This window comes from Schistocerca piceifrons, chromosome 8 (genome assembly GCF_021461385.2).
Source record: "Schistocerca piceifrons isolate TAMUIC-IGC-003096 chromosome 8, iqSchPice1.1, whole genome shotgun sequence".
Lineage (NCBI taxonomy): Eukaryota > Metazoa > Arthropoda > Insecta > Orthoptera > Acrididae > Schistocerca > Schistocerca piceifrons.
The window spans coordinates 466,546,644-466,574,633 of record NC_060145.1 but is presented as its reverse complement, the minus strand read 5'-3'; the positions used below and the strand labels follow the sequence as shown (position 1 = coordinate 466,574,633).

General features: G+C 44.1%; 1 protein-coding gene across 2 annotated transcripts in view; it reads left to right on the top strand.

Moving 5' to 3' along the window:
- The window catches only part of LOC124711767 (fatty acyl-CoA reductase 1-like), a 149,919-nt gene that overhangs the window by 85,321 nt on the left and 36,608 nt on the right, over positions 1-27,990 (top strand). For both annotated transcript variants that reach the window (XM_047241980.1, XM_047241981.1), the window contains exon 7: positions 14,764-15,003. In XM_047241980.1, the coding sequence (XP_047097936.1) occupies positions 14,764-15,003 (240 nt within the window). The remainder of the gene's footprint in view (positions 1-14,763; positions 15,004-27,990) is intronic.

Genomic DNA, 27,990 nt, shown 5'->3' with positions numbered 1-27,990 from the left:
AATTTCTTTCTCGTGTGGAAATGACCATGGAACATTCTACGGACAGACGAAGCCCATTTCCATCTCCAAGGACATGTGAATGAGAAGAATTGCAGAATATGGGGGATGAAAAATCCGCACACACACACCAAAAATAATTGTGTGATTTTAGTTGATGGTGTCGTTTATTGTAGGGCCGTATTTTTTCTTGGGGAAAGTCCTGCGGGTCCTGTTGCCTGTACCTTCACTAGTAATGGCTACGAGTGTATTTTGGACACCGACATCGTTTAAACCCTCCAATAGTTTGTATATGTGGGGAGGATCATTGTTATGAAAGATGGCGCTCCTCCGCACATTGCTCTGGCAGTGAAGCGGCTGCTGCAGGGGCATTTCGGATATGCTAGAATTATCAGCCTTCATTTCCCTACAGCTTGGCCGTCCAGGTAACCCGATCTTAACCCGTGTAACTGGCTCTGGGGTTATCGGAAAGATGTGGTGTTCAGTCCTTCGGTTACGAATGTAGCTGAATTGAAGGCAAGCATTGTGCAATGCATTCTTAACGTGACCCCCAAGACACTCTGAACTGTAGTGGAACATGCTGTTTTCCGATTTCAACTTGCCACAGAAAACAATGGACAGCATACTGAATATATTCAAAAAGATTTCGGGCTTGCAGCCGGTCGTCGTTAGCTTCCATCCACGATATTTCGACTGGACAACTGCCAGCCATCCGCAGGTGAGCCATCGAAGACTCAGTCGAAATATCGTGGATGGAAGCTAACGACGACCGGGTGCAAGCCCGAAATCTTTTTGAATATTTAGTTCGCGGGGAAAATTTTAAATTTCACCTACTGAATATGTTCTGCGCTAGTCTTGCGACAGTTAGTATCTGATGTCATATTCCTTTTTATACGGTTTTTGGCAAGAGGACATTTAAAAACCAATGTCATTTTGCTTTTTATCCTGTTTTTGGCCCAAAGACAAAACTGGTGTCATTGTGTTCTTTGTGCGGTATTTGGCATTAGGAGAATTAAAAATCCATTTTTCCCATCCGATGTGGTAAGATTTTGCAGTCATGTATGGGCTCACCTAACTACCAGTGCTACAACAACTGACTGCTAAACTTGTGCAGACGTACACTTTGAACATTGCAGATTACGTAATGTGAGACTCAAACCACAGTCGTCGTATTACGGCTCGTCTGTCATCTATAACCCCTTACTTACATTGAAACAAAAATTTGTAATATTTTCGTTAATTTTTTTTTGTTCCATGACGCTCCCCCTGCGTCAATAATATGCTGTTAAAATTTGATGTAATTCTGAGGAGTTGTTCTCTTTGTACAGCGTTCTGAAACAGGAACATTATGGACACCCGGTAGTTTTCATCTAATGCAGTGAACACATGGAAAGTGTTGTGGGGATATCACAAGGTTTCTGTGGTCACCAAACTATGTTTGTAGTCTCTATTTTTAGTGTACCATGTGGTAGCCTAAAAATTTTGTGCATTTTTATGTAAAGTACTGTTTAGTGAACTTACGTTGCATGGAAAACTGTTTTGTGTTAACTTTATATTTTGTGCACTTATTTGTTGTTTATGTGTGTCAAAGTAAGTAAATTTGTCGAAGTATAGACAGGGTGACAATTATTGAATAAAATGGTCATAACTTCTGAACGGTTTGCATTAGGAATTTCAAACTGCCGCGGGATATGATGAGAAATAGTATACGCTTGAATGGTTTGGTTTTGCGACAAAGTCCACTTTACCCATAGGCCACTGGCATGGGCCTCGATTGGCCGCCATATTCTCCGGATCTGAACACTTGCGACTCCTTTTATGTGGGGCATATTAGAGACAAGGTGTACATCAATAGCCTCAAAACCATTGCTGAGCTGAAAACACCAATTCAGGATGTCATCGACAGCATCGATGTTCCGACACTTCAGCGGGTGATGCAGAATTTTGCTATTCGTCTGCACCACATCATCGCCAATGATGGCAGGCATATCGAACGTGTCATAACCTAAATGCGAATATCTGTGGTGACTTTTACATGTTGAATAAAGTGGTGCACACCACTGTTTACATCTAATTTACGTTGTTTTTTTTCATGTAGTTCAGTAATTGTCGCCCTGTAAATAAACTGTCAAACTTAATGCTGACTGATCGTTTTATATAAACAGCACACCAAGATGTACTTTATGAAGGAATAAAACTCAAAGCAAACTCCGTCCAAACAGGCCTCAGAAGGCCCAACGGTACTGACCGACCGACGTGTTATCCTCAGCCGTTGGTGTCACTGGATGCGGATATGGAGAGGCATGTGGTCAGCACACCACTCTCCTGGCCATTCTCAATTTAAATGAATCAACGGCATAAACAGAGTGCAAAGGATGGAGTGTGTGGCAAGGGAGAGCGATGGGATCGCCAAATGAAAAAACGTCACTTCTTGCCACAATGGCGTCGATCGAGACAGACAATGAGGTGCTGGTGGCTTTTTAGCTTGGCCATTAAAATTTGTCCGTCGAACAGCTCTCCCACCACTTGGCTCAGAATACCAACTCAAGTGGGGATGACCTGAAAGAACCAACCCTGACTGTTATCCTGGCCAGGCCAAGGGCAAAATCCTCCTCACATTGGCAAGCGGATGCACCCTGTGTGCTGTAATCTTGGCGCTAGCCTGCAGGGCAACATGGTATACCTACAGCTAATGTTCAAAGTTGGCGACCTTCCTCTCTCATTCAAACTTTTCGTGTATCTGTCATCCCCTTATTCCCAACTTCATTGTTGAAATGTGCCACTGATGTCGCACTCAGTTGGACAAGAAAGTGTAGAACAATTTAGTAAGGTGATTAGCTCTTGAGGCAGTTTAATATTTTTATATTTAATGGACTGATTAAATTCCATACTCGAGGGGAGAACCATTTAAATTCATTATTTCACACAAAAAGTTTCATTATATGCTACCCATTCATTCCACCACGTCGCAATAACCTGTTAATCAGTATACAGGTTGTAATGGGTATAAATGCAGATATTTTTATATGTGGTACTTTAAAATGTACATACATCACTGTTTTTTCCTCTGCATCGAACAGTCTTCCAATAAACATTTCACGTAATTTACTACCTGATGTTTGCTATACAGTCTTCATTGCACCACTACGTGGGCTACTCCTGTCAGTATAGGCTAACAGTTATGTGTCCATGTACTCACACTTCAACACCTGACATGCTGCCCAGGGGAAAACAAGCGTTAATAGCTTGCTCTTGCCACACGTACTTGGATGTACCAACCGACCTAAAAACGTGCTACTCTAACAGCTACAATTATTAGCGTGCAAATCAAGTAAATACTGTTTAATGTTGTTCTGTACACCGCTCTCAGTCACCACTAGAAATATAGCTATTACAACTTCATATCTTTTTAAAGAGAGGAGCGCAGCAACAGTCTCTCACAGTCGTCTTCGAAACGAAATGTTAATAGTGGGCCCACAGTCACATAAATGCTGTAGGATTGCCCATTAGACGAAACAAGTAGTTACGTAGTAAATATTTAAAATTCGGTCCTCAGGACACTGGGCCAAAGACTGTAACCAAAAGCAAGTAAAAATTCGTTCGTCAGGATACTTGCCCAAAGACTATATCGAAAAGCAAGTTGTTCTTAAAGATAATAAGCAGTGAAGTTAACTACTTCTTTTGACAAGAAATTTTCATTTGCTTTCAAAATGTTTATGGCCTCTTCGAAATTAAGAAGTGCAGTTCGCAGATTGCAGGAAAAACACATATCTATTTTTTTAAGAATGTTGTTGGCATTTCCCACATCACACTTCAGGCCAGAATTACTGCACCACTGGTAAATTGGCACTACCTAACACAAGTCACATCTGTGTGCAACTCTCGTGAAATGTATTTTTATTTTACTTAATTGGTGAATACACACCAAGCTACATTGCTGTCTGAAAATAAAGGTATAATCGTTTACGTATGTGATACATATCTGTCACTAGAAGCAATGATATGTCTTCAGACAGGAACAATAATAATACCGACAATCATTGTGGTATATTCATGCGATGTATAATAAGCAATAGTGATAAAGTGAGCATTTACAGCCGCGCGGGATTAGCCGAGCGGTCTAAGGCGCTGCAGTCGTGCGCTGTACGGCTTATCCCGGCGAAGATTCGAGTCCTCCCTCGGGCATGGGTGTGTGTATTAGTCCTTAGGATAATTTAGGTTAAGTAGTGTGTAAGCTTAGGGACTGACGACCTTAGCAGTTAAGTCCCATAAGATTTCACACACATTTGAACATTTGAGAATTTACATAGCGATACAATCATGTCCGCATCGCAGATACAGTGTGTATTCTTCAAACCAGATGTAGCCCTATATGACTCCGATAGGTACGTGAATGCAATTTATCCACAGAGCAAATGATAACTGCACTACGACTTCTTGTTACTACAGCTTGCAACGAATGTACCACGATGATTATCATCACCATGACTGTTTCTTTTCGAAGAAACATAATTCGTTCTAACTGTACAAGTGGTTAGTGGCAGATTAGGAAAAACGAATGACAAGACTGGGGCGCAGTACGGACACTTCCAGTCTTAGCCAGTTACGCCACCGCTGCTTCTCGATATTTGGCGCTCTATTATAGTATTCAATAGCCTCATAAAACTTTGAATCTCAGTATCTCGAAATCGCTTGAGAAGCGCTACTTACTAGGTGAGCTTTCGTTACACGTAAGTATGTACTGCAGTCGTGCAAAATATGAGCAAAATTGGTGACCCGTTGGAGTGTATTCTTCCCCTATTAGTGCAGTCCTAGGTGGTAGTTTCCAGAATGATCATTCCAGTTTACAAATGGGCTTCTCTAATATAAAACTTCCTGGCACCTACCGGGTTCGAGTCCCTGTCCGCCTCATAGTTTTAGTCTGCTAGGAAGTTCCACAACAGTGCACACTCAACTACAGCGTGAAACATTCATTTCGGAAGTAGTCTCTCAGGCTATGGCTAAGTCATGTCCCCCTTTCTTCCAGCAGCGCTGGTGGTCGCACGAGGTGTACAGGAGAAGTCCAGTCCAAAGTGGAAGCAAGAATATACGTGATGGCGGAACTACAACTGTGTGGGATTTGCGGGTGGGGGGTGGGGGGGGGGGGAGCAGAGGGAGCGTGGGGTGGGGGGGGGAGGATGGGAGCGGTGGGAGGGGTGAAAGAGAGGGTTTAGCCAGCCGTACCTGGCTAGCTCAGCCAGTAACAGCTGTGACTTCCAACACCAAGGCTCCGGATTTCAGTCCCTGTCTTGCACACAGATTTAATTTCTCAATCTCTCAGGAAGTTTCAGTCAGTATTCAAGAGTGCTTGTATTATACAACTGTAGACTGTCTTTGAAATTCAGAAGGTAACAGGGATAAAATGTAGGGAGCGATAGATTATCTATAGCTTGTTTAGAAACCAGGTTGCCATTACGAAAGCTGAAAGACGTGGTAGGGGAGCAGTATCTGAAAGGAAAGTAAGATAGTGTTGTTACATAACTCCCTCGTTATTTAGTCTGTACATTAAAGAAAATTCACTAACATTTAGAAGAGGAAATGGAATTAAAGCCAAGGGGAAAAGAACTATAGGGCACAACTTGACGGAAAGCGAGATGATACAAAGACGAGCAGTTCATCACTTATGTCCACAGACGGTACACATCTGTCTCCCTGGAGATCGGTAACTACCAGTATTGGTCTCTCTGCTCGTTACCCATACCACAAAGCGAGCAGCGGAGGCGGCACATATCAGGTTTAGGGTGATACCAACATGACTCGTGCACTGAGGTTGCAGGCTGTCAACGAAGGTACGAGCGTATGGAATAAGCTCACAGATATGTGAATGGCTCGAAGACTTCGTAAGCAATAGAACCCAATATGTGGTCCTCGACGGCGAGTGTTCAACACAGACAGGGCTATCGTTAGGAGTGCCACAGGGAAGTGTGGTAGCATCGCTGTTGTTATCTGTATACATAAATGATTTGGCACGATAGGGTGGGCAGCAATCTGCGGTTGTTTCTGATGCTGCCGTGGAGTATGGTAAGGTGTCGAAGTTGAGTGACTCTAGGAATATACGAGGGTAAGTCAATTATTATCCGCTTTTAGTTATTTTTTGTTTATTTTGATGGTACTGTCGTTTTACGTTGATGACGCATACTCTGTTTATTTGTTGTTATATCTTTGAAATTTTCAAGCTGCTAGGTTATTTTCGTTATCGCTGCCGTGCTGTAATCATGGCTGCTCCGCAGTCTATTTACACCAAAGAAGAGCAATTTTCAGTGATCCGTTTTTTTTGTGATCGGAAGACGTATCAGGGGCAGAAATTCATCGAAGACTTTTGGTACAGTACGGGAACAGTGTTTTGCCACAACGGAGTGTCTACGAACGGATTTAAAAATTCCGAAATGGTCGCACAAGTATTACGCACGATTAAGCAGCCAGACGACCGTTTACTGCCACAAGTGAGGAAACCATTGAGCGTTCTCGTGAAATGATTTTCTTAGACAGACGATTAACTATTGACGAGGTGGCACATCGTCTGCAAATTAGTCACGGTTCTGCCTACAAAATCATCCACAATAGAGTTGGGTTTCATAAGGTTTGTGCATGATTGGTCCCAAAACAACTCACACAATTGCATAAACAAACGCGCTTGGACATCTGCAAATAACATTTGGATCGCTATGGTAGGACAGGATCGCTTCGTAGACAGGGTCAGTACTGGTGACGAAACATGGATCCATCATTACGAGCCGGATAGTAAACGGCCGTGCAAGAAAAAGTTCAAGACCTAACCGTCCGCAGGAAAACTGATGCTTGCAGTTTTTTGGGACGCACAAGGTCCAGTACTGGAACATTATGGGGAAAGGGGCACAGCAATAAACAGTGTACGTTACAGTGAGATGCTTATTGCCAGGCTGAAGCCAGCAATTCGAAGCAAATGCCGAGGATTGCTGTCAGAAGGTGTTGTGTTGTTGCACGACAATGCCTGTCCACATACTGCTGTCCACGCTGCTGAAACGCTCCAGAAACTCAAATTTGAAGTACTGTATCATCCTCCATATAGTCCTGATCTTGCCCCTTCTGACTGTCACTTGTTTGGTCCACTCAAACAGGCATTAAGGGGGCCGTCGATTTGCGTCGGACGAAGCAGTGAAAGAAGTGGTCCATTCTTGGCTCGCAGCTCAACCTTATTTTATGAGGACATCAGGAAGCTTGTGCAACGATGGACGAAGTGCGTTGAAACGCAAGGAGACTATGTCGAAAAATGATGTTCTTGTAAGCTTCCTATTTGATTACAATAAAATTTTATAACTACTTTGCGGATAATAATTGAGTTACCCTAGTACATCACGACCTAGAAAAAATTTCCAGTTGGTGTGAGCCAGCCGTAAATGTGGCAAAATATGAGTTAATGCTGATGAGCAGGAAGATCAAATCAGTAATGTTCGGATACAGTATGTCCTGCTTGACACAGTTAAATCTTACCGTTGGGCGTAACGGTGCAAAGCAATATGAAACGGAACGAGCATATGAGAACTGTGACAGGGAAGGCTAGTGGTCGACTTCGGCGTATTGGGAGATTTTTAGGTAAGAGTGGTTCCCCTGTAAAAGAGACCGCATGCAGGACGCTGGTGCGACCTGTTCTTGAGCAATGCTCGACAGTTTGGTATCCGTACCGGATCAATTTGAAGGAAGACATCGAAGCAATTCAGAGGAGGGCTGCTATATTTGTTACTGGTAGGTTAGAACAACATGTAAGTGTTGCGGAGATGCTTCGGGAGGTGAAATGGGAATCGCTGGAGGAAAGGCGACGTTCTCTTCGAAAAACACTATTGAGAAAATTTAGAGAACCAGCATTTGAAGCTGAGTGCCGAACGATTCTATTGCCGCCAACAAATATTGCGCGTAAGGACCACAACGATAAAATATGATAAATAAAGGATCATACGGAGGCGTATAGATAGTCGTTTTTCCCTCGCCCTATCTGTGAGTGGAACAGGTAAGGAAATGACAAGTAGTGGTACAGGCTATCCTGTGCCACGCACCGTACGGTCGCTTGCGGAGTTTCTACTGTATGAAGACGTAGATGTAGATGCAACAGATCTATGAAAGAGACTGCCGGCATTACGCTTTTCCAACCACTCCTGGAGTACTGGTGCGTGGTGTGGGATCCTTACCACAAAGGATTAACAGAGTACGTCGAGAAAGGTCAAAGAAGGACAGCACATTTTGTATTATTGAGAAATAGGGGAGAGAGTGTTATGAACATGATACAGGTTCGGGATGGGCACAATTAAAGGCGCTTTTCGTTGCAGCGGGAGCTTCTCACGAAGTTTCAATCTCCGACTTTCTCCTCTGAATGCGAAAATATTTTGTTGGCACCGACCTACATAGGGAGAAACAATCATGATAATAAACTAAGGGAAATCAGAGCTCGCACAGATAAAGATAGGTGTTCGTTTTCGCTGCAGACTGTTCGAGAGTGGAATAGCAATGAACTATTGTGAAGGTCGTTCGATGAACCGTCTGCCAGGCACTTAAGTGTGATTTGCAGACTTTCCATGTATGTGTAGATGTAGATTTAGGATCCAAAACGCTAACACCGTGTTCGTCCACCACTGGAATGCATTACAGCAGCGATACTACTTAGCATGGATCTGACAATTCTTGGTGGGCTTCAAGAGTATGCGTCACCAGATGTCTACGCATAAATCAGGCAGTTAGGGGACGGTGGTCTGTGGGCCCAGGGCTGGTGCGTGATAAGGTCCCAAACGCGCTCCATAAGATTCAGATCAGCAGCATGTGGTGGGCAAGACATCCAGGCAAGTTCACTCTCATGCCCCTCAGACCACTGCAGCACCAGAAAATGCAGAGGGTTGGAGGTATAAATGCCGATATTGTGATTATTGTTACCTCAATATGCAGCCGCTCCAGTTCAGAAATGTTCAAATGTGTATGAATCCCTAAGGGACCAAACTGCTGAGGTCATCGATCCCAAGACTTACACACTACTTAAACTAAATTATGCTAAGAACAACACACACACCCATGCCCAAGGGGGACTCGAACCTCAGGCGGGAGGGACCGCGCAATCCGTGACATGGCGCCTCAAACCGCGCGGCCACTAGCGCTCCTCTGCTCCAATCTGTTAGCTGTTCATTCTCTGCGTCCAACATTCTTCCCATAAACACGTCACATAATGTACTACATGATGTTTCTTGCACGATCGTAAACGAGCCAGTAACTGGATAACACCTTTCAGAAAGGACTAATAGTTCTGCGTCAATATGTCCACTGTTCACCACCTGACCTGCCGCCTGCGGGAAAATAAGCATTAATGGCTTGCTCTTAGCAGAGGTAGTTGGAGGTACTAACCAGTCTAGTAACATACGAGTGCTATTCGGAAAGTAAGGAACGATCGTTCGCGAAATGGAAACCACAGTTAAAAGCTTTGCTTGGATGTGTTCGGCAGCATCTCTAGTATTACCTTAGATGGCGTCACGTCGCTCTTCTCAAATCTGAACGCAAAGGAAGCACATTAACATGCCTAGAACAGTGTCTAACGCCAAGTATGGATGCCTGCCGAGAGATTTTGCCTGACTTCGTGCAACCACACATAACGTAGCTGTCATTCGATTCCTTCTGCACGACAGTTCTCAGCCGCACACCGCCTGGTCAATGAGGACGCACGTACAGCATTTTCGATGGGAAGTGTTTAAATGAAACACTGGCGATGAAGACAACGTTTTGTCACAGACAATGAGCTGCACTACAGAAAATTGTCGAAAAGCACAGAAAGCTGCCTTCTATGACGAGGGTATTGGAAAGTCGGTACAAAGCTACGACAGATGTTTAAGTCATACGGCAACTATGTAGAGAAGTAGCTGGAAGCTGTAGCTAACAGTTGCAGGAAAACCAGTTGTGATTTTCACTGTGGTTTCCATTTCCCCTCGTACTACTCTTAATAACTATAATAATTAGTCTGCAAATGAAGTAAAATTCATGTAATGTTGTTCAGTGCATGGTTCTCAACCATTATGTATGTGGCATTAGATATCTACACACAGGTCACGTAATTCGCGTAAATCACGGGCCGCTGGTTTGCGTACGCGGTGATGGCCCCCGATGGGTTCCATAGGCGAATTTGGTTGTCGAGACATCGATGTGAGTTCGCTACAGCGTTCCTCAAACCACTTTGGCCCATTACTGGCTCTGAGACGTCAACAGTGATACCGCTGAAAAATGACATCGCCGTCGGGAAAGACGCCAATCATGAAGGGATGCAGGTGGTTCGCAGCTGTCTTCGATTACTACCGCAAATCCCATAAAAAGGCAGGAGAATATCCCCCATAGCATAATACTGCTCCCTCCAGCTTGCCCGTCTCGAGCTCACCTTGTGGAAACGTCCATCGACCTATTGTAGCAAAACTGTAATTCACACAAAAAGCCGATACGTTTCCATTGATAGACAGCAGAATCCCGATGGTCCCGGAACCAGTGCAATCGTAACTGACGATATCGTTTGGTCAACATGTGGTCTCTATGTTCAACAATGTATGATGAAAGATGCGCTCCAAAACATTTGTGCAAGCACCAGCATTGTGCTCTTTCGGCAGAGATGTCACAGATCACCATTTATCTTGCTTTACAGAACAGACAAGCCTCCAAACCCCTTGTTCGGCGAAGAGTAACGGACGTCCAATCATTTAACGAATAGTGGTAGTTTCACTGTCCTACCTCTTCCAGTAGCATATGAACATTCGATCAGCTTCACCCTTTGCGAGATACTTATTCACAGGCTCACTGTAATAATAATCTGCCTTTGTCAAAGTCGCTTATCTCAATGGATTTCCCCATTTGCAGCCCATATCTTCGACAGGGTGATCCCCCGTCCGTATCTGATCCGCTTATATGCTTTTGTTCCAGCATTACGTGCCAGCAGCGCCAGCTGGCGACATCCAAAGTTGCTGCGGGCAGTTTTGGCTTATCAGTGTATCACTTTCGTAATACAACTCTTGAAATTCTGTAAGATGATGTGCATGGCATAGTTGGTGCCTGTCTACAAGCACGGTGGCGTCCATATTAACCTTCTTGTTGAGTACAGTTTTAACTTGCGGACCTCAGTTGTACTTCGTGATAACAGCTGTAATGAGTCTCGGAACGTGGGTTGAAACCACTGGCCGACTGTGGCTCTGGAAAATACAGAGCACTTTGATAACCTTGGGCTCCTGTCAATCCCAGCGTGCCAACTACATTCAGTCCGTCACGAAGTTTCAAATATCGTGGCGCTAACTATGCACGAATATACACTGCTCAAAAGAAGTATGAGAACAAGACTCTGAGCGTCATACCTTCACCTGTCACATATTAATAAACATAATTATATCCTCAATAGCTTACATAAAAAGTACTGATATATTCGACAGGTGTCATCCTCGGTGCTTTTCATTGGACTTTGAGAGTTGCGATGACACGTTTGCCCTCCATGAGCGTTTATCACTGCCTGACACCTACGTGGTACACACTCCGTATGCATCCACTGAAGTCACCCTTTGGTATTCGTTCCCATTCTTCAATGAGAGCACATGAAAGTTCTTTCAGAGTTTGTGGTGAAACGGGATCCGACATACACACGATGAGGCTTAGGTCGTGGCTCCCTGCCGGCCATTCCATTAGTTCTATATCCAGGCTTAGCAAGACATCCCTGTTGACGCCCGCCACATGGGCGCTGGCACAAGATGGAATTCATGGGCATTACCGAATGCAAAACCCACCACACAGTTTAACTGGACCTGTTCGATGTGCTGTCTGGCGGTAAAGCGACCATGGCTGCAAATCTGAAGGCTCCCCACGACGTCACAGAACCTTAGAAGCCTGTTGATTTTCTGGACAACATTCGGCAAGGATCGCTCACCACGGGTCTCTACGTACGAACTCGACCATCAATTGCGTTAGAGGTTATCTGGAACCGTCTGCGAATAGCACATTCCGCTAGCGACGAAGTTTCCAGTTTATACGGGAATAGCAGAAATGAAGGAGAGCTACAGCATGTTGTGGTGATTCAAAGATAACCTAAACACACCATTACATTTTATACAACAATTACACATGAGAAACTCCGCCCAGTGGGCATGGCTTTACATTGGTGATTCTCTAACTTATGGTCTCGTAATGATCTAACACTACAGTTCACTTTCTGGATAGGGTGGTGGATCTTTTGCTATATCTTACACTTCGACTCTCACACCCATCATCACGAAAATTTCCTCCAGACCGAGCTGTACAAAAAGGAACGTGCATAACCCACTGCCTCTGAACCTATCTTGCTACTCTCCCATGCAAGTCACACATAATTAAATTGCGTGAAATACATCACACTGGCAACATAGAATACAATCACAAAGGATAGTCACAACGTTAAAATCACTTCACTTTCAGAAACTTCTATACTTCAATTAGTGTTCATCCCAGTTTCACAAGACACTGCCCCACTTCGTAACTTTACTTTCCTACTACTGGAGGACATATGCACGTCTTCCTGTGCAATGCAAGGCAGGTGGCGTTGCTGGATAGACGGCTGACTCACTTTGCTTCTCTCTCAGAGTATTAGAGTTTGAATCTAGCGTCACATGGAAACATAACACGCAAAGGTAATATTAAGATCATATTCGTCACCCACACGAGTCCTCAACTGATACCTTGGACGAGTACTTCTCTTTATCCTTTGTCTCATACACAGATTGAGACTCACACAGTACTCACCACGTGGAAGAGCTCGTCTCTAATTTCAAGTCCTGCACACGCCATTTCTCAAATATTTCCAACTTATAGTACACACGCCACTAATCCAGCTTAACTTTAGCACTCGGAAGTATTTCAACTTACTACTAGCACTCGCAAGTATTTCAACTTATTGCTACACGTGGTTTCATTGTGACCATTGGTCACTTCCGAAGATTACTACGATCCCCTTAATATTACCTACCTGTCATTTAATTCTCCCCCCAAAAGTTCCTGAAATAGAGAAATAATTATTTCAAACTACTCTTAAGTATTTCACATGCATATCATTCTCTCTACTCTTTTGTCTTTACGGAGCACACCTAAGACAGGTCTTACCAACACCAGATCCGGCGACAGAGTGCTGAAACATGGCCATTCTTTAGGTCATCTCGCACCTCCGCCGAGATTGGGGAGCACCATGATACCGTTTTGGTCAGCTACATTTCAGGAGCTCAAAGCTCAGGTAAATTTCATCTCTTTGGTTCCACCAAAGGTGACCAAAGGACCGTCTCAAAGATGGTCATGTATTGCACATTCACTATCTGCGGTTAGCAGATAACCATACATTCATTCTTTTCACAGATCTCACCAAATTGGATGTAGAGATTTATTTTGTGGGAGTGCACATGTGATCAATTAAATAAATAAATTGTCCTTCTTTCCTACACTGGTATCCGGCTTCGGAGTATTAAGTGAAATTGAGCTATTAATACAAAAAAATATGTTGTTCTGACAAGAATAACGAAGAATGTTGTCCAGAATGAGATTTTCACTCTGCAGCGGAGTGTGCGCTGATACGAAACTTCCTGTGAGATTAAAACTGTGTGCCCGACCGAGACTCGAACTCGGGACCCTTGACTTTCGCGGGCAAGTGCTCTACCATCCTTTTTTTTATTTTTTTTAAAGAAAGAGAGCAAAGCGCGGGGCTGAGGAAACCTTGAAACAAAACTGAAGGGTGGAATCCATACCACCATTAACCAGTGCTACATCTTGCACCGGATGGGAAACAAAAAACTTTGAAGACCTTTTCGCACAGGGGACAAAAAGAGGAAATGGGGAAAATACTGCTACAGAGTGTGAGTGTTCACAACGAAACTCTCCATCTGCTGGATCATCCAGGTATGACTTCTCGTAATGACCAAGGTAGATCCCACGTTGTACCGTGAAGTGTTCTATAATCGTCTTGTAATTTTAGGTTCTCGTACCCGTGATGTTCCAGCTACGTGGAGGGACGTGGAACGCACTCCACAAACAATTGGAAAAATATTGTCGATACTTTGGGTTACGGAGGATCTTGCAATGTCGTTCCTGCAAATAGTTCCAAAAGTCTAAAGTGTCCTTAGTGCAGTTCATTACAGTCTGAGCAGACGCAACGGCTCCAGTGGCCTTCTGAGAGCGTCTTTCAGTGCTCTGGTGCTATCGGTACGACACCGCAACTCAGAGATGGCGAGGTATCGATCATCAAGTGGGGCTGTAATGCGTCGGTGACCTTCCCAACTCGCCTCGTGTACTGGTCTCCTTGCAGCGTGTCCACAGTCTATGGATGACACATGGAGAGGCATTGGAATCCGCAGTAACACTACCGAAAAACCATCTTTTTTGGATCAAACAGATCGTCCCTGCGTCTTACACTGCATTTTGATGTCACATTGCATGAACTTGGTTGAATACAAGGTCCACAAATGACAACTGCCATTTGTGTACGTCACTATAAAACTCTCGAACTCCGGTACTCATTTCCTTCTGAGGGATGATCTGACTCTGTAATGCGTAACACAGGCAAAAGTCGGCGAATGATTTCAATTGTGGCCTACATTAAAAGTGAAGATCTCAAGTCTTGCAGTAAGACCACAGGTTCAGAATGGATTTAACATACAAGACGTCGGTACGCGTACTCCCCTAATTCTTTTGAAAAGTGTTCCTACTTTGCTCTGAACTGAATTTTTTTTTTCCGCACAGGCCACAGAGCCCCTACGTCTGCAATGTGGCCAGTGGGGAGAGGCATCGCGTCACCTGGGGCCAAGTCCTGCAGGAATACAGGAATACACTGAAAGAAGTTCCAGTGGAGCCAGGCGTCTGGTACCCTGCAGGCTACTTCACGAAGAGCGTTGTGATGCACAAGCTGGTCCACATTTTCTTAGAGCTATTACCTGCCTACTTGCTTGACTTCTTAATCATGCTTTCTGGGAGGAGACCTTTGTACGTATGGACATTTATTTATAGATCTTTTCTTTGTATATTTAACCAAGACTTTACACATATAGTATTTTTACCTAATAATTATATAGAAGAAATAACTGCTCTTTAATATGATGAATAGTATTACAATCGTATTAATAGAATTACATGCGAATTGAATATGTCCAATAACAGAGTGGATAACAGTATTGCTTAAGAACTAATAACATTAATACAACCGGTACTACTGCAACTGCAACTGCTAATAGCAATAATGAGAAGTAGATAGTGAATACAGGCCAACTGGACAAGTCACGAAGTGCCATCAACCAGAAGTCTACATAAACCTAGGCATTTCGCAGTTGGACAGTTTCAAGCTTGGATATGTAAAGTGTCTGGTCAGCAAAGACTGCACCCAGAGGGACGAAAAAAAATTTACAAAGAAAACTGGATGGCTGCAGAGTCATCAAGGCAGTCAACACCTAGGCCATACCTGTCGTCAGATACACTGCACGGCGTTGTGAACTGGCCACAGCCAGAGCCGCATAATCTGGACGGAAAACAACAGAAAAGGTGCCAATTCACCACAGATTCCACCCTCGCTGTGACATCGACAGGCTGTCCTTGCCCACAAAAGGAGGCTATAGAGGACTCTTGATAGTGAGGCAGACAGTGGAACACCAAAAGAATGCATTCACAGGCTATTTAAATGAAGGCCAAGAATCGGCTAAGATGTAAGTCAAAAACAGAAAGCTTCTTGAATCCTGTGCCCTTGGGTAACTTGTTACGGTACGCACGTAGATGCCCAAGAAGACTGCAAACTATCATTTGTTGCGGAAGAATTTTTTATTAACCCAAAATTATGGCCCCACAGACTGTATGGGATGGCAGACACTGTAATTTAATTTTCTAATCAGGTGAGATACGTATATAATAAAGGTGAAAGTTACCGTAAGTTCTATTGTCTATTATAAATCCTAACACAAAACAAATGCAGTAGTTGCACTGAAGTATAACACGAACACGTTTAATAACATCCTGTTCACTTAAAAACTATTACAAGAACATGAAACAGTTGCAAGCAACTAACGATGGCTGAGATTCAAGACAAGGAGCCGATAGGTAGGTTACTCCATGAGTAGCACACTGATCTGTTCCGCGATCTAACGACAGTGATTGCCAAAAATCTGAGTTCGTAATATTATTCATGTCAGAAGGGCGTCTTCCTCCTGCTCATTAACACTCTAACGTACATTGAGACCTGTACACGCCGAGATCGTTTTTCTTAACAGCGTCGTTTTGTTGTCCGTCAGAGCTGCTGTCGACGGCCGCTGTGTCAGGAGACGGGTATGAATCCCGAAAAGCTACCTACCGCAAACCTTGCATCGTGCTCCAGTTGGAGCTACAAAGAGAAATGACTGCTTCTCACTCTGAATCCTGACAGCAGAACTCTAAGTAATTCTCTCACTAGCGGCGGACGAAGTGTCGCCTTGGCGCCTCCTGTCTTTCCCCGTAACATTCGTTTCTTCTTTGAGAGCCAGTCCTAGTCTCTCACGAGCAGTCATCCAATGACAAGTGCCATTGTCCTGGAGCGTCTTTCCACTTCTCAATAATTTTCCAAAACTGCTACGTCAGACCTGGTTGACCAATGAAATTTTCGCATTTTAGCGCCCAGAGGCCTACAGCTAAAGAAAGGAAGTTTTGGATCTGACCTGTCGGGGCCTGAAAGGAGCGGCTGAGCATGTAGCTTCCTAAGATTTCTATCTGCCTAATACACTGAAGCGCCAGAGAAACGTATAGGCGTGCGTATTCAAATCCAGAGATATGTAAACTGCCAGAATGTGGCGCTCCGGTTGGCAACGCCCATGCCAGACAACAAGTGTCCGGAGCAGTTGTTAGATCGATTAGTGCGGCTACAATGGCACGTTATCAAGATTTAAGTGGGTTTGAACGTGATATTATAGCCGGCGTACAAGCGAAGGGACACGGATTTTCCGACGTGGTGATGAAGTGGGGATTTTCCCGTACGACCGTTTCACGAGTGTAACGCGAATATCAGGAACCCGGTGAAACATCAAATCTCCGACATCGCTGTGGCCGGATAAAGATCCTGCAATAACGTTACTAACGACGACTGAAGAGAATCGTTCAGCGCGATAAAAGTGCAACCGTTCCGCAAATTGCTGCAGATTTCAATGCTGCACCGTCAACAAGGGACAGCCTGTGAAACATTCATCGATATGGCCTTTTGGAGCTGAAGGCCCTCGCGTGTACCCCTGATGAATGCACGACATAAAGCTTTATGCTTCGCCTGGGCATGTCAGCATCAATATTGGACTGTAGATGACTGAAAACATGTTGCCTGGTCGGATGAGTCTCGTTCCAAATTGTATGGAGCCGATGGACGTGTACAGGTATGGAGAAAACCTCATGAATCCACGGACCCTGAATGTCAGCAGGGGACTGTTCAAGCTGGTGGAGGCTCTTTAATGATGTGTGGCGTGTGCAGCTGGAGTGATATGGAACTCCTGATACGTCTAGATACGACTCTGACAGGTGAGACGTACGTAACACCCTCTCTGATCACATGCATCCATTGATGTCCGTTGTGCATTTCGACGGACTTTGGAAATTCCAGCAGGACAATGCGACATCCCACACATCCAGAATTGCTACAGAGTGGCTCCACGATTATTGCTCTTCTATCGGCAGACGGGTGCCGTCTTCTTTGCATTCTCTGCCTAAGTCTCATTGTTTCCGCCTTCCGGGAACTTTATTGTACGTTACAACGTTCTCACAGCAGAAAAACGCTTTAGGAAAGTGGAAGCTGCGGTAATTTCGTGAAAGATTCCAAGACTCCTCTGCGGCCTTCCGGACGAGCGTGGTGTTACCTGCTGTCCACATTGTGTCGACTCGCCAAGGCTGTCCTCCAACCTGACCAGCACACAGAATAGCAGTAGCCGAACGATGTCCTACCTGGCGTCGGCGTCAACTTTTACAATCTGGGATAAGTTAATGGTGCACTTTGACCGACTTTTATCTGCTGTCTGTATGTGAAGCTGCCAGCTCAGCCTAATATAACTGTCAAGAATACGCCAACAGGTACATCATCTATTGGCAATCTCTATCGGACGATCTTTAATAAAAATAAAGGAATTCGCTATATACGGATAATGTGAAAGTCGACGAAACCGTCATTTTCACAGTCAGTTTCACCGTCTTTCAAAAGTACAGAAAACAAGGAATCAAAAAAGGAAAGCTGTACTCCAATTTATGAATGACATCTTGCGTAATGAGGCAGGAAAATTAGAGATAGGCAAACTTTTAAAGATCGAAAAAAAAATGTATAACGAAAAATATTTTGAATTTTGCTGAGCAACGAAACCCTAGGAAGGAAACTTGAAGGACTGAATTTTGCAGCACAGGGAAAAGCCATCAGAACTAACTCCACCAAAGCAAGAAACGAGAAATCGGCAGAAGACCCAAATTACGAACTGTGCGAAGAAACTGAAAAAACAATCGGCCACATCTTGAACTTTTGCAAACTGATTGCACACTGATTGCAAGCAGAACAATAATACTGGTCCACAAATTATCAAAATGGTTCATATGGCTCTGAGCACTATGGGACTTAACACATGATGTCATCAGTCCCCTAGAACTTAGAACTACTTAAACCTAACTAACCTAAAGACATCACACACATCCATGCCCGAGGCAGGATTAGAACCTCTGAAGCGCCTAGAACCGCTCGGCCACACCGGCCGGCTCACAAATTATCCATTGAAATTTGTGCCACAATTACCATCTTCCAGTGACAATAAACTGGTGGCAACACAAACCACAAAAAACTGTATAAAACGAACGTGCCAAATTACCGTTGGACCTACAACTACAGACACATCGAATTCTGGAACACAATAGACCAGACAACACGACTATGGAGAAAAAAGGTGTGATAACTGACATCGCCGTATCCGGTGATAACAGAAACGGTGAGAAACATCTGCAAATACGAGACATTGAAAATCGAACTATAGCGACTTACACGTATACGTCTGCCGATTTCAAAAAGTAGCTTAACTGAAATTTGCACATCACACAGTTCTAGATGCTTAGGAATTATCAGGCCAGTGATAAAATACGATGTCCAGCACGGTGACCTCGTTTGCAGAGTTTACTATTAAAAATAATATCAGGAAGAATAATCATAATAATAGCAATAATAATGGTGGTGATAGCAAGTGCAATGTATTCTGAAGCAGAGAGAGTTAGAAAGCGTGTTAATAGTTGTGGACTTTGGGAAATGAAGATCTATCAGAACGAAATTTTCACTCTGTAGCGGAGTGTGCGCTGATATGGAACGTCCTGCCAGATTAAAGCTGTGTGCCGGACCGAGAGCACTCGCTCGCGAAAGACCAAGATCCTGAGTTCGAGTCTCGGTCCGGCACACACTTTTAATTTGCCAGGAAGTTTCATATCAGGGCACACTCCGCTGCAGAGTGAAAATTACATTCTGGAAGCATCGCCCAGGCTGTGTTACTTCTGCAAGGTCTGCAGGAGAGCTTCTGTGAAGTTTGGAAGGTAGGAGACGAGGGAGTGCCGGAATTGAAGCTGCGAGGACCGGTCGTGGGTCGCGCTTGGGTGGCTAAAATGGTAGAGAAATAGCCCGAGAGAGGCAAAGATCCCGAGTTCGAGTTTCGGTCCGGCACACATTTTTAATCTGCTAAGACGCTTCAATCGATATCTGGTTGGAAAGAAGGTTACTTATTGTGACAGAGTAACGGGTGTGTACAGGAACGAGGTCAGTCGTTATTGTTGTCTTAATAGATACATAGTCTTTCGAAGCTGGATATGTTACGCAGTTCTCTGGTAGAGTAAGGGAGGTCATTCCACAGCTGGGTTTCTGCTACTGAAAATGACTTGGAGAATGAGGGTGGACGATATAGTGGAAAAGAAAGCATTTTGCTCCAATGAGAGCGTGTGTTCGTGCTGTGTTGTTCAGACAATAGTATTAAGGTTGAGGATAGATATGACGACCATATATGCTGATAAGATGGTAGAATAGACAAGATGTGTGTGAATGTTTACGTTTGTTTGCACGTATCCGAGATAGCTATGCGTAAGATGGTCAAATATGTTCAAAAATTGGAAGTTCACAGCAAAACCAGTTCCAAGAGTCGCGATCTCTGCAGTATATTCTAAATGTAATCTCTGCTTGACACAATCCATGGGAGGGGTGATATAGTAGTCCTTTGGTAATGGGGCCATTATAATGCACCTACTCTTCTAGACCACATCATAACAGAGTATGGTGAAGTATCTAAATCCACAGTCTGATTAAAATTCTATAAGCAGTGGAAAAATATGGATTGTATGCTTGTAACTTCACTTAGATTCATTAATGAATGTTTCACTGCACAAAGTAAGACACTGTTCAGTACAGCTGCTCGTAAAAAAATGTACTGTTTTAAGTGTGCTCCAAGGAACTTTAGTTAAAGTTCTTTTGACATCATCAACACATCACAGACGTTCATTACCCGTTCTAACAGTCGTGTTACTTACCATTTAGGAGATACACACAAGGACGCATTTACGAGCAGGGGGTCTAGCCTGGATTCTACAGGGGAGTCAACGAAAGAAGATCCTTGGCAAGTGGCAGCGTTGTTGCCAGAACTCGCCTGAAAACCGCAAATGCTGCAGGCGAAAACAACAGTCCTCTACAGAGCTGCGACTACGCTGAGGCTTGACCATAGGGGCACGTACAAAATTTGCGTTATGCTATGGTTCAGGTAGACGCGGTATGCAGCCGCACCAAGTGTACTGCTTCTGTCACATACCTTCTCCTTCCCAGCCTACGAGTCCGACATCTGCAATGAGGGATCGGCACCCTACCCCACGACGTCTGGTATAGGAGCCTGCACCACAAAATAATCCACACCACGAAAATTTAAAATAAAAAAAAATGTTTTCGTTTTAAAAGAAAATTGTAGTACGGGACTTCTTGTACACTGATCAGCCAGAACATTATGAACACCGATGAACCTTGGATTTACTTCCAAAATCTTTTCTTAAAGAATTTACTTTATTTACTAGTGATTTATCAAGAACATAAACACATTTAATCACACTATGTGATCGTGGAACTGTTGCCAGTGGGTAACTGATGAAAACAAATTTCTTTCAACAAACGGAAATTTTATTCCTAAAAACCCTTTCTTTTTTTTAAAAAAAAAAAAGAAACAAACAGATTTAAAAATTACAATCAGAAAGCACCCACTAAATATCAAGCTACAATTTATTCAGAGGCAGAAATAACAATTTTTTTTTATTTTTTATTTTTTGGCTGAATGAGCTTTCGGGCTGAGAAGCTTGCCGCTCCCTTTCAACACGGCCGTTGTCACGACCGCTCACAACAACCTCTGAAAGACTACACTGGTGCAAATCTGCAACACACCAGATTACTTTAAACTAAAAATTTTAACTCACACAAACACATGAACTGTACACCCCATACGAGGGATGGAAATTATACAAAACACCCACGTTTTAAGAAAAAAATTACTTGCCATCGAAAGAGCAACTTGTTTTATTGCTTTCAAAAGAAAACTCTTGCGGTGGAAGGGTGGCAACTCTATATACTAAAATGACCATTTAAATAAAAACCCATGAAATTCAGTCTTACATAAAATGTACAAACATGCTCTACATTACACTATACCGCCTCTCAAGATGATAGGCAAGATACAAACATATTTCAGGAATTCGGCCTTTACACCTTAAGCAATAAATTCGTTAACACCGGATCCGACAAACATGACAGAGGCAGATATTGACGTACGGCAGACCGACAGACAGACACTAACTGCCTAATAAATGCGGACGAGAGACAGACGAGCAAGCTGGGGACGAGAGACTGACGATGAAAATCAGTAGAATTTAAAAAGTAAATGAAACAACATATCACGAACGACTTAACTTCTAACAAACTGCGATGTCTGGCGAAGACCTGGCGCAGCACCCCCAAAACGCTCTCCCGAACCGTCCGCTGCCAGCCGCTTCAACGGACGCAGGAAGGTGCGCCGATCTCCCGTCTCACGGCGTCACAGCTCGTAACGGCCAGACCGACGTCGTGGGTTGACTCCTGTTGCTCTCGTGTCGACCGCGAAGGCACTACCCCTCGCTATACGACGCGGCCCACTGGACTCACGTGGCGACCTCACATGCGCCGACGCTCAAGGCGGACAAGTCATCTGGTGTCTCAGTGCGCTAACGACCAACCGATCGATCCAACCGCCAATGACCGTTGCCTGAGCAAACTCGAGCAGACAGGCGGCCTAACATGTACTAGCACTCCCGACGACAGACAGACACTGACTGCCCCACACTGACCCGGCTGACCAACTGGCCAGACTCGCCGAAACTGGCAGAGTGCCTCCCTGCCGAGCTCATAGCGCCCCTTAAATGCACGTGACCAGGCAACTTTTCCCCTTTCCCAACAGAGGGAGACACCAAAACTGCGATTGCCACAGCGGCGCCACCGCCAGAAACGGAAGGCGACTACTTTACACTACGCGCTGCGGCGCGCTCTTCAAAACAGCAAATTTTACCACGGTTCAACCGACTTACTAGCGATATAAACCAGTCCATGCGATAGCAGCTTCTCCTGCTGAGGAATGAATGCTAGCCTGACACACACACGGTGCATGTGGTACTAGTGGGCGTACTATCCGTGTGTAGGATGGGGAAGGCGTGCGGTCTGTCTGAGTTTGACCAGTGTCAGATTGTGATGATTCGGCACGAGCGTTTTGGAAACTGCACAAATCGTCGGGTGATCTAGTAGTGCTATGATGACTGTCTTCAACACATGTCGAAACTGAGGTGAAACCACATCCAGACGTCGTGGGGTTGGGTGGCGATCCCTCGTTGTAGATGTCGGACGTCGTAGGCTGGGCGGACTGGTGGCGAACTGTGGGGGAACTAGGAGACATCAGACTCTAGTGCTGGGCAGCGTACAAGTTTGTCTCAATACGCAGTGCACCAAACATTTCTAAAGACGTGCCTCCGCACAGCCCATGTATGTGCCAATGTTAACACCAGGACATCAGCAACTACGACTGAAATGGGCACGTGACCAACGTCACACAACATTGGCCCAGTGGCAGAGCGTTTCATGATCCGATAAAACCTGAAACCTTCTTCATCGTGGAAGGGCGCGAATCCATTGTCTTCCAGTGGTACGGCTCCTTGACACATGTACTGCAGAACTGAAACGAGCTAGTGATGGTTCCATTGTGCTCTGGGAAACGTTTGCGTGGGCGTACATGGGCCCAGTGGAGCTCGTGAAACGCACTATAATTGCCAGGGAGCATCGACCACTGGTTGCAGACCACGTACACCCTTCCATGACGATAATGTTTCCCAACGGTAGTGGCATTTTTCAACAAGATAATGCGCCGTGTCACAACGCCAGGAGTGTGATGGTGACGTTCGAGAAACACAGTGGGCAGTTCCAACTAATGTTCTGGCCTCCCAACTAGCCAGATCTGAACCCAGTCGAACACATACGGGATGTGATTGAATGTGGCATCAGAGCTCATCACTCCCTCTCCGGCATTTGCTGGAATTAGGTGACATATTTGTGCAAATGTGGTGGCAATGCCCTCCATCGACCTACCAAGGCTTCATTGCTTCCTTGCCACGACGAATCGTCACTGTTATCTGTGCCAAAGGTGGTCATACTGACTATTAGATAGGTGGTCACAATGTTTTGGCTGATTGGTGTAATCGACGTAGATGTAATTGTTTTGTACGGCCTTATTCGGCTGAAAATTTCGATGGTCAGATGATATGAATTTACTCACCTCTCAAACGCAGCAACCCATCGCTTCAAAATCCCTGAAGTACGCAGTCAAATGTTTGGCACATGAGCCGGCAAAACCACAAACATTTTAAATAAATATGTGATATAATTCTGGAAGTTGCAGATGAGTTAGATTTCGCAAAAAGGCGATTTCTTCCAATGTTTAGAAAACTTTATTCATTAAAGGGACACTGTAGGAATCGAAAAGATTTATGAAGATGAACTGTGTCTGAGAGATTGGTTATTAACTCAAGACGTTATGGCAACGTGAAATGATAACAGTTAACATTCCTGGTTTCACTCACTATCAAAAGCCATCTTTTAAGACAAGTGATTTCTGAAGATATTATACGTAGTTTCATTACTATGTCAAGGCACAAGTCAATAGGAAATGAGATAAATTCATTTGAAGTCTGATTGACTGGGAAAGCTTTAAGTTGAATTAAAGTTAAAAAAATTGATTCGTTACATTCCTTGCGTTATCTTGAATATTGATTCTTCTTGGATATGAATATCAACTTTTTGATGTTTTACTTAAATCTATAATTTTTTGTAGCAGTATTACTAAGTGAAGTTGAATACTTTTATGATTCGTGTTCTTTCCATTTCTTAATCTCATAAATTCATTAAAGCATAAATTGTGTAGTAAATTTTATAGAATTAAACAATAGACATAGATCTTTAATCGTATCATTGCTGTAAAACAATATTTTTGCAGATTAGTTACAAAAATGTTTCCCTAGGTGGGCACGACAGCTCAAGTTCAGTGGAGAGGTGAACAGATCCTAAATACAGCCCTACAAACACACACACACACACACAGGCAGATGGTAAAATTTAAAAACACGCGTCACGCTCGCCCCCCGGAGAGACTTGTCATTGCTCACCCACATGTCTCGTCATCCACTCAGTGGTCGAGTACCTTGTGCAGTCAGCAGAATGATACGTGATTACTGCTTCCACCACGCATCTTACTGTAGGTCATTATTATATGGATTTAGATTTTTACAGCTTTTCCGGAAACAAGTATTTTTCGGTTTAGCTTTAAATGCCACAAATTATCTATGAATAGGTATACGTCAAGAGTGTGTAAGGCATATGTTATTAACCAGTGACTGTGTGGCCAAATGTCTTCTCACATACTCCCGAAATATCAACCAGGAACAAGCAGCATATAGCAGCTCAGGCAGCCGTTATTACGGCTTTGAGTCTTCTGTGAAGGCTCTCCAATAAAAAGATGACCACATGGAGTGCTTTGCTCTCTTTAAATATTTCCTTACTCATAAAATTTGAAAGTCTGTGCCTGCGCATCAACTTTCTAAAGTAGTACGAAGCAATCACCACAAAAACTCGTAACATCACCTTTGAAGATTAGATGGTTTCAGAGCAGTGTGAGGTACAAAACATTTTAAGCAGTTGAGTGCGTAGAGTTTAGATCTAATTAGCACAAGGTCCTCGGTTCTGTTCTCACTTTGAGGTATTCATTTAACTTTAATTTAAATTCTACATTTTTTTTACCAAATAGATATGTTAAATAACAGGTATTGAATAATATTTTAAAAAGTACAATAGATTTTAATTTTTAACTAGCTGAACACCTGGCATTGATCTCCTTCACCCATTCTTTGTCGATTTCCTCCACCCACTCTGTCCACCTCCTCTTCTTCCTTTCTCTGTCCAACTTCTTCTGTCCCAACTCTCTCTCTCCTTCATGTCCCACTCTTCCCTTTCTCTGTCCATTCCCTCCTCCCTCTCTTTCTCTGTCGTCTCCTGCTTCCCCACTCTCTCCGCCCATTTCTTCCTCACTCTGTCTCGGTCCGTGACCCTGTCCATCTTCTCCTCTCCCCTCTTTCTGTCAATTTTCCTCTTCCACTTTCTCTCTGCCCACATCCCCAAACCTTCTCTCTTTGTCCATCCCATGGTTTCCCTATCTGTGCCCATCTGCTCCTTCCCACTTACTATCTGTCCATTTCCTCCTCCCCCTCTTCTCTCTCCACGTTATTATGCTCACCCGGACAGGAAACTAGTGGTTCTTACCCCACAGTACTTCATTACAAACCATAACTAATATGTGTACCAGATGTGGCTGGAATCGCTCGAAGGTTTAGGATGAGCTTTCTTCCCATTGCTTTGTAAGCATATGCCAGTCTGCAGATAGAAGAGCAACATTCCTGGAGCCACTCCGTAGAAATTCTGGACGTGTGGCGTGCCACATTGTCCTGTTGGAACTGCCAATGTCCGTCGGAATGCACAACGGACATGAATGGATGCAGGTGATCAGACAGGATGCTTACGTATGTGTCACCGTTCAGAGTCGTATCTACACGTGTCAGGAGTCCCGCATCACTCCAACTGCACATGCCCCGCACCATTGAAGAGCCTCCATCAGCTTCAACAGTCCCCTGCTGACATGAAGGGTCCATGGATTCATGAGGTTATCTCCATACCCGTAAACATCTATCCGCTCGATACAATTTGAAACGAGACGTCCGTCCAGGCAACATGTTTACAGTTATCTACAGTCCAATTTCGGTGTTAACAGGCCCAGGCGAAGCATAAAGCTTTACGTCGTGCAATCATTAAGGGTACATGAGAGGGCTTTCGGCTCCAAAAGGCCATATCGATGATGTTTCGTTGAATGATTCACAGGCTGACACTTGTTGACGGCACAGCAGTGAATTCTGCAGCAATTTGCGGAAGGGAGGCACGTCTATCGCGCTGAACGATTCTCTTCAGTCGTCGTTGGTAACGTTATTGCAGGATCTTTATCCGACCGCAGCGATGTCGGGGATTTGCTGTTTTACCGGATTCCTGATATTCGCAGTACACTCGTGAAATTCTAGTACTGGAAACTCCCCACTTCATCACTACCTTGGAGATGCTGAGTCCGATCGCTCGTGCGCCGACAACCACACCACGTTGAAACTCACTAATTCTTGTTAACCTCCCATTGTAGCAGCAGTAGCCGACTGTGCCAGACACCTGTCTTATATAGGCATTGTCGACCGCAGCGCCGTATTCTGCCTGTTTCCATATCTCTGTATTTGAATACGCATGCCTATACCAGTTTCTTTGGTGCTTAAGTGTACGAGTCACACGCTGCATATTCAGTTACTAGCGAAGCTCTTAACTTTCGATAATTTTTATCCTTAAATCTGTTCAGAAAAATTCTAATCTTGAAAGGTGATTTCTTTCCGAGATTTGTTCTCTTTTATAAACGTGTCGCACTGGTTTAGGAAACTGACGTCGCGTTACGTACCAACAAATTCTGTGAGTATGAAGAAAATCGAAGAGGGCAGAACAGTCGTCGAGATTCTGTTGTGAATTGTGACAGTGTATGCAGCGTTCACTTCCATTCTTCCCGAAGAATGTTCAGCAGTTATCACTAGGTTTGTACCATTCGGTCTGGGAACATACTATTACACTTTCGGACAACTATCGTCCACGCAATACCGAAAACAGCGAGAGAAGATAAGTGAGAGAACTACAGCACTATCAGGTAAACAGCTCGAGCATCCAAGTTACAGACAAAACTAATATACAGCGAATTGGAAAAGGAAATAGAGAATGTGCAGATGACGATCAATTTGGCTTTAGTAGGGGTAAAGTCACCAGAAAGGCAGGTCTGACTTTGCGCTTGATAATGGAACCAGGACTCACAAAAGAGACTTGTATACGATCTGTCGACCTGCAAACAGAATTCGGCCATGTAAACTGGTGCAAGACGCTCGACATTCTCAGGGAAATAGGTTTGACGTGTAGTTGAAGCGGGTAGTACAGACTAGAACCAAGAGGGGGAAAAAAGAATGCAAGACCAAGATCGAAGTGCTCAGATCCGAAAGACCTTCTCGCAAGACAAGGATGTAATCTGTCGCCTGTGCTATTCCATTATATACCGAAGAAGTAATGACAGAAATAGGAGAAACATTCAGGAACAGGATGAAAGCGCAGTCTGAAAGGATATTAGCAGGATGGCTACCAACTATCCAGCTAACTTTACACGTACTTGACGTTGAAAAGTGCGAATGCTAGTTCAGGCTGCCTGCATGCCAGAGACCAGAACATCATTAAGTTGACGGTGGCTGGGAATTGCAAAGTGCAGCAGGGTGCAGACGGGAGATTTAAAAATAGGCAAGATGGCAATG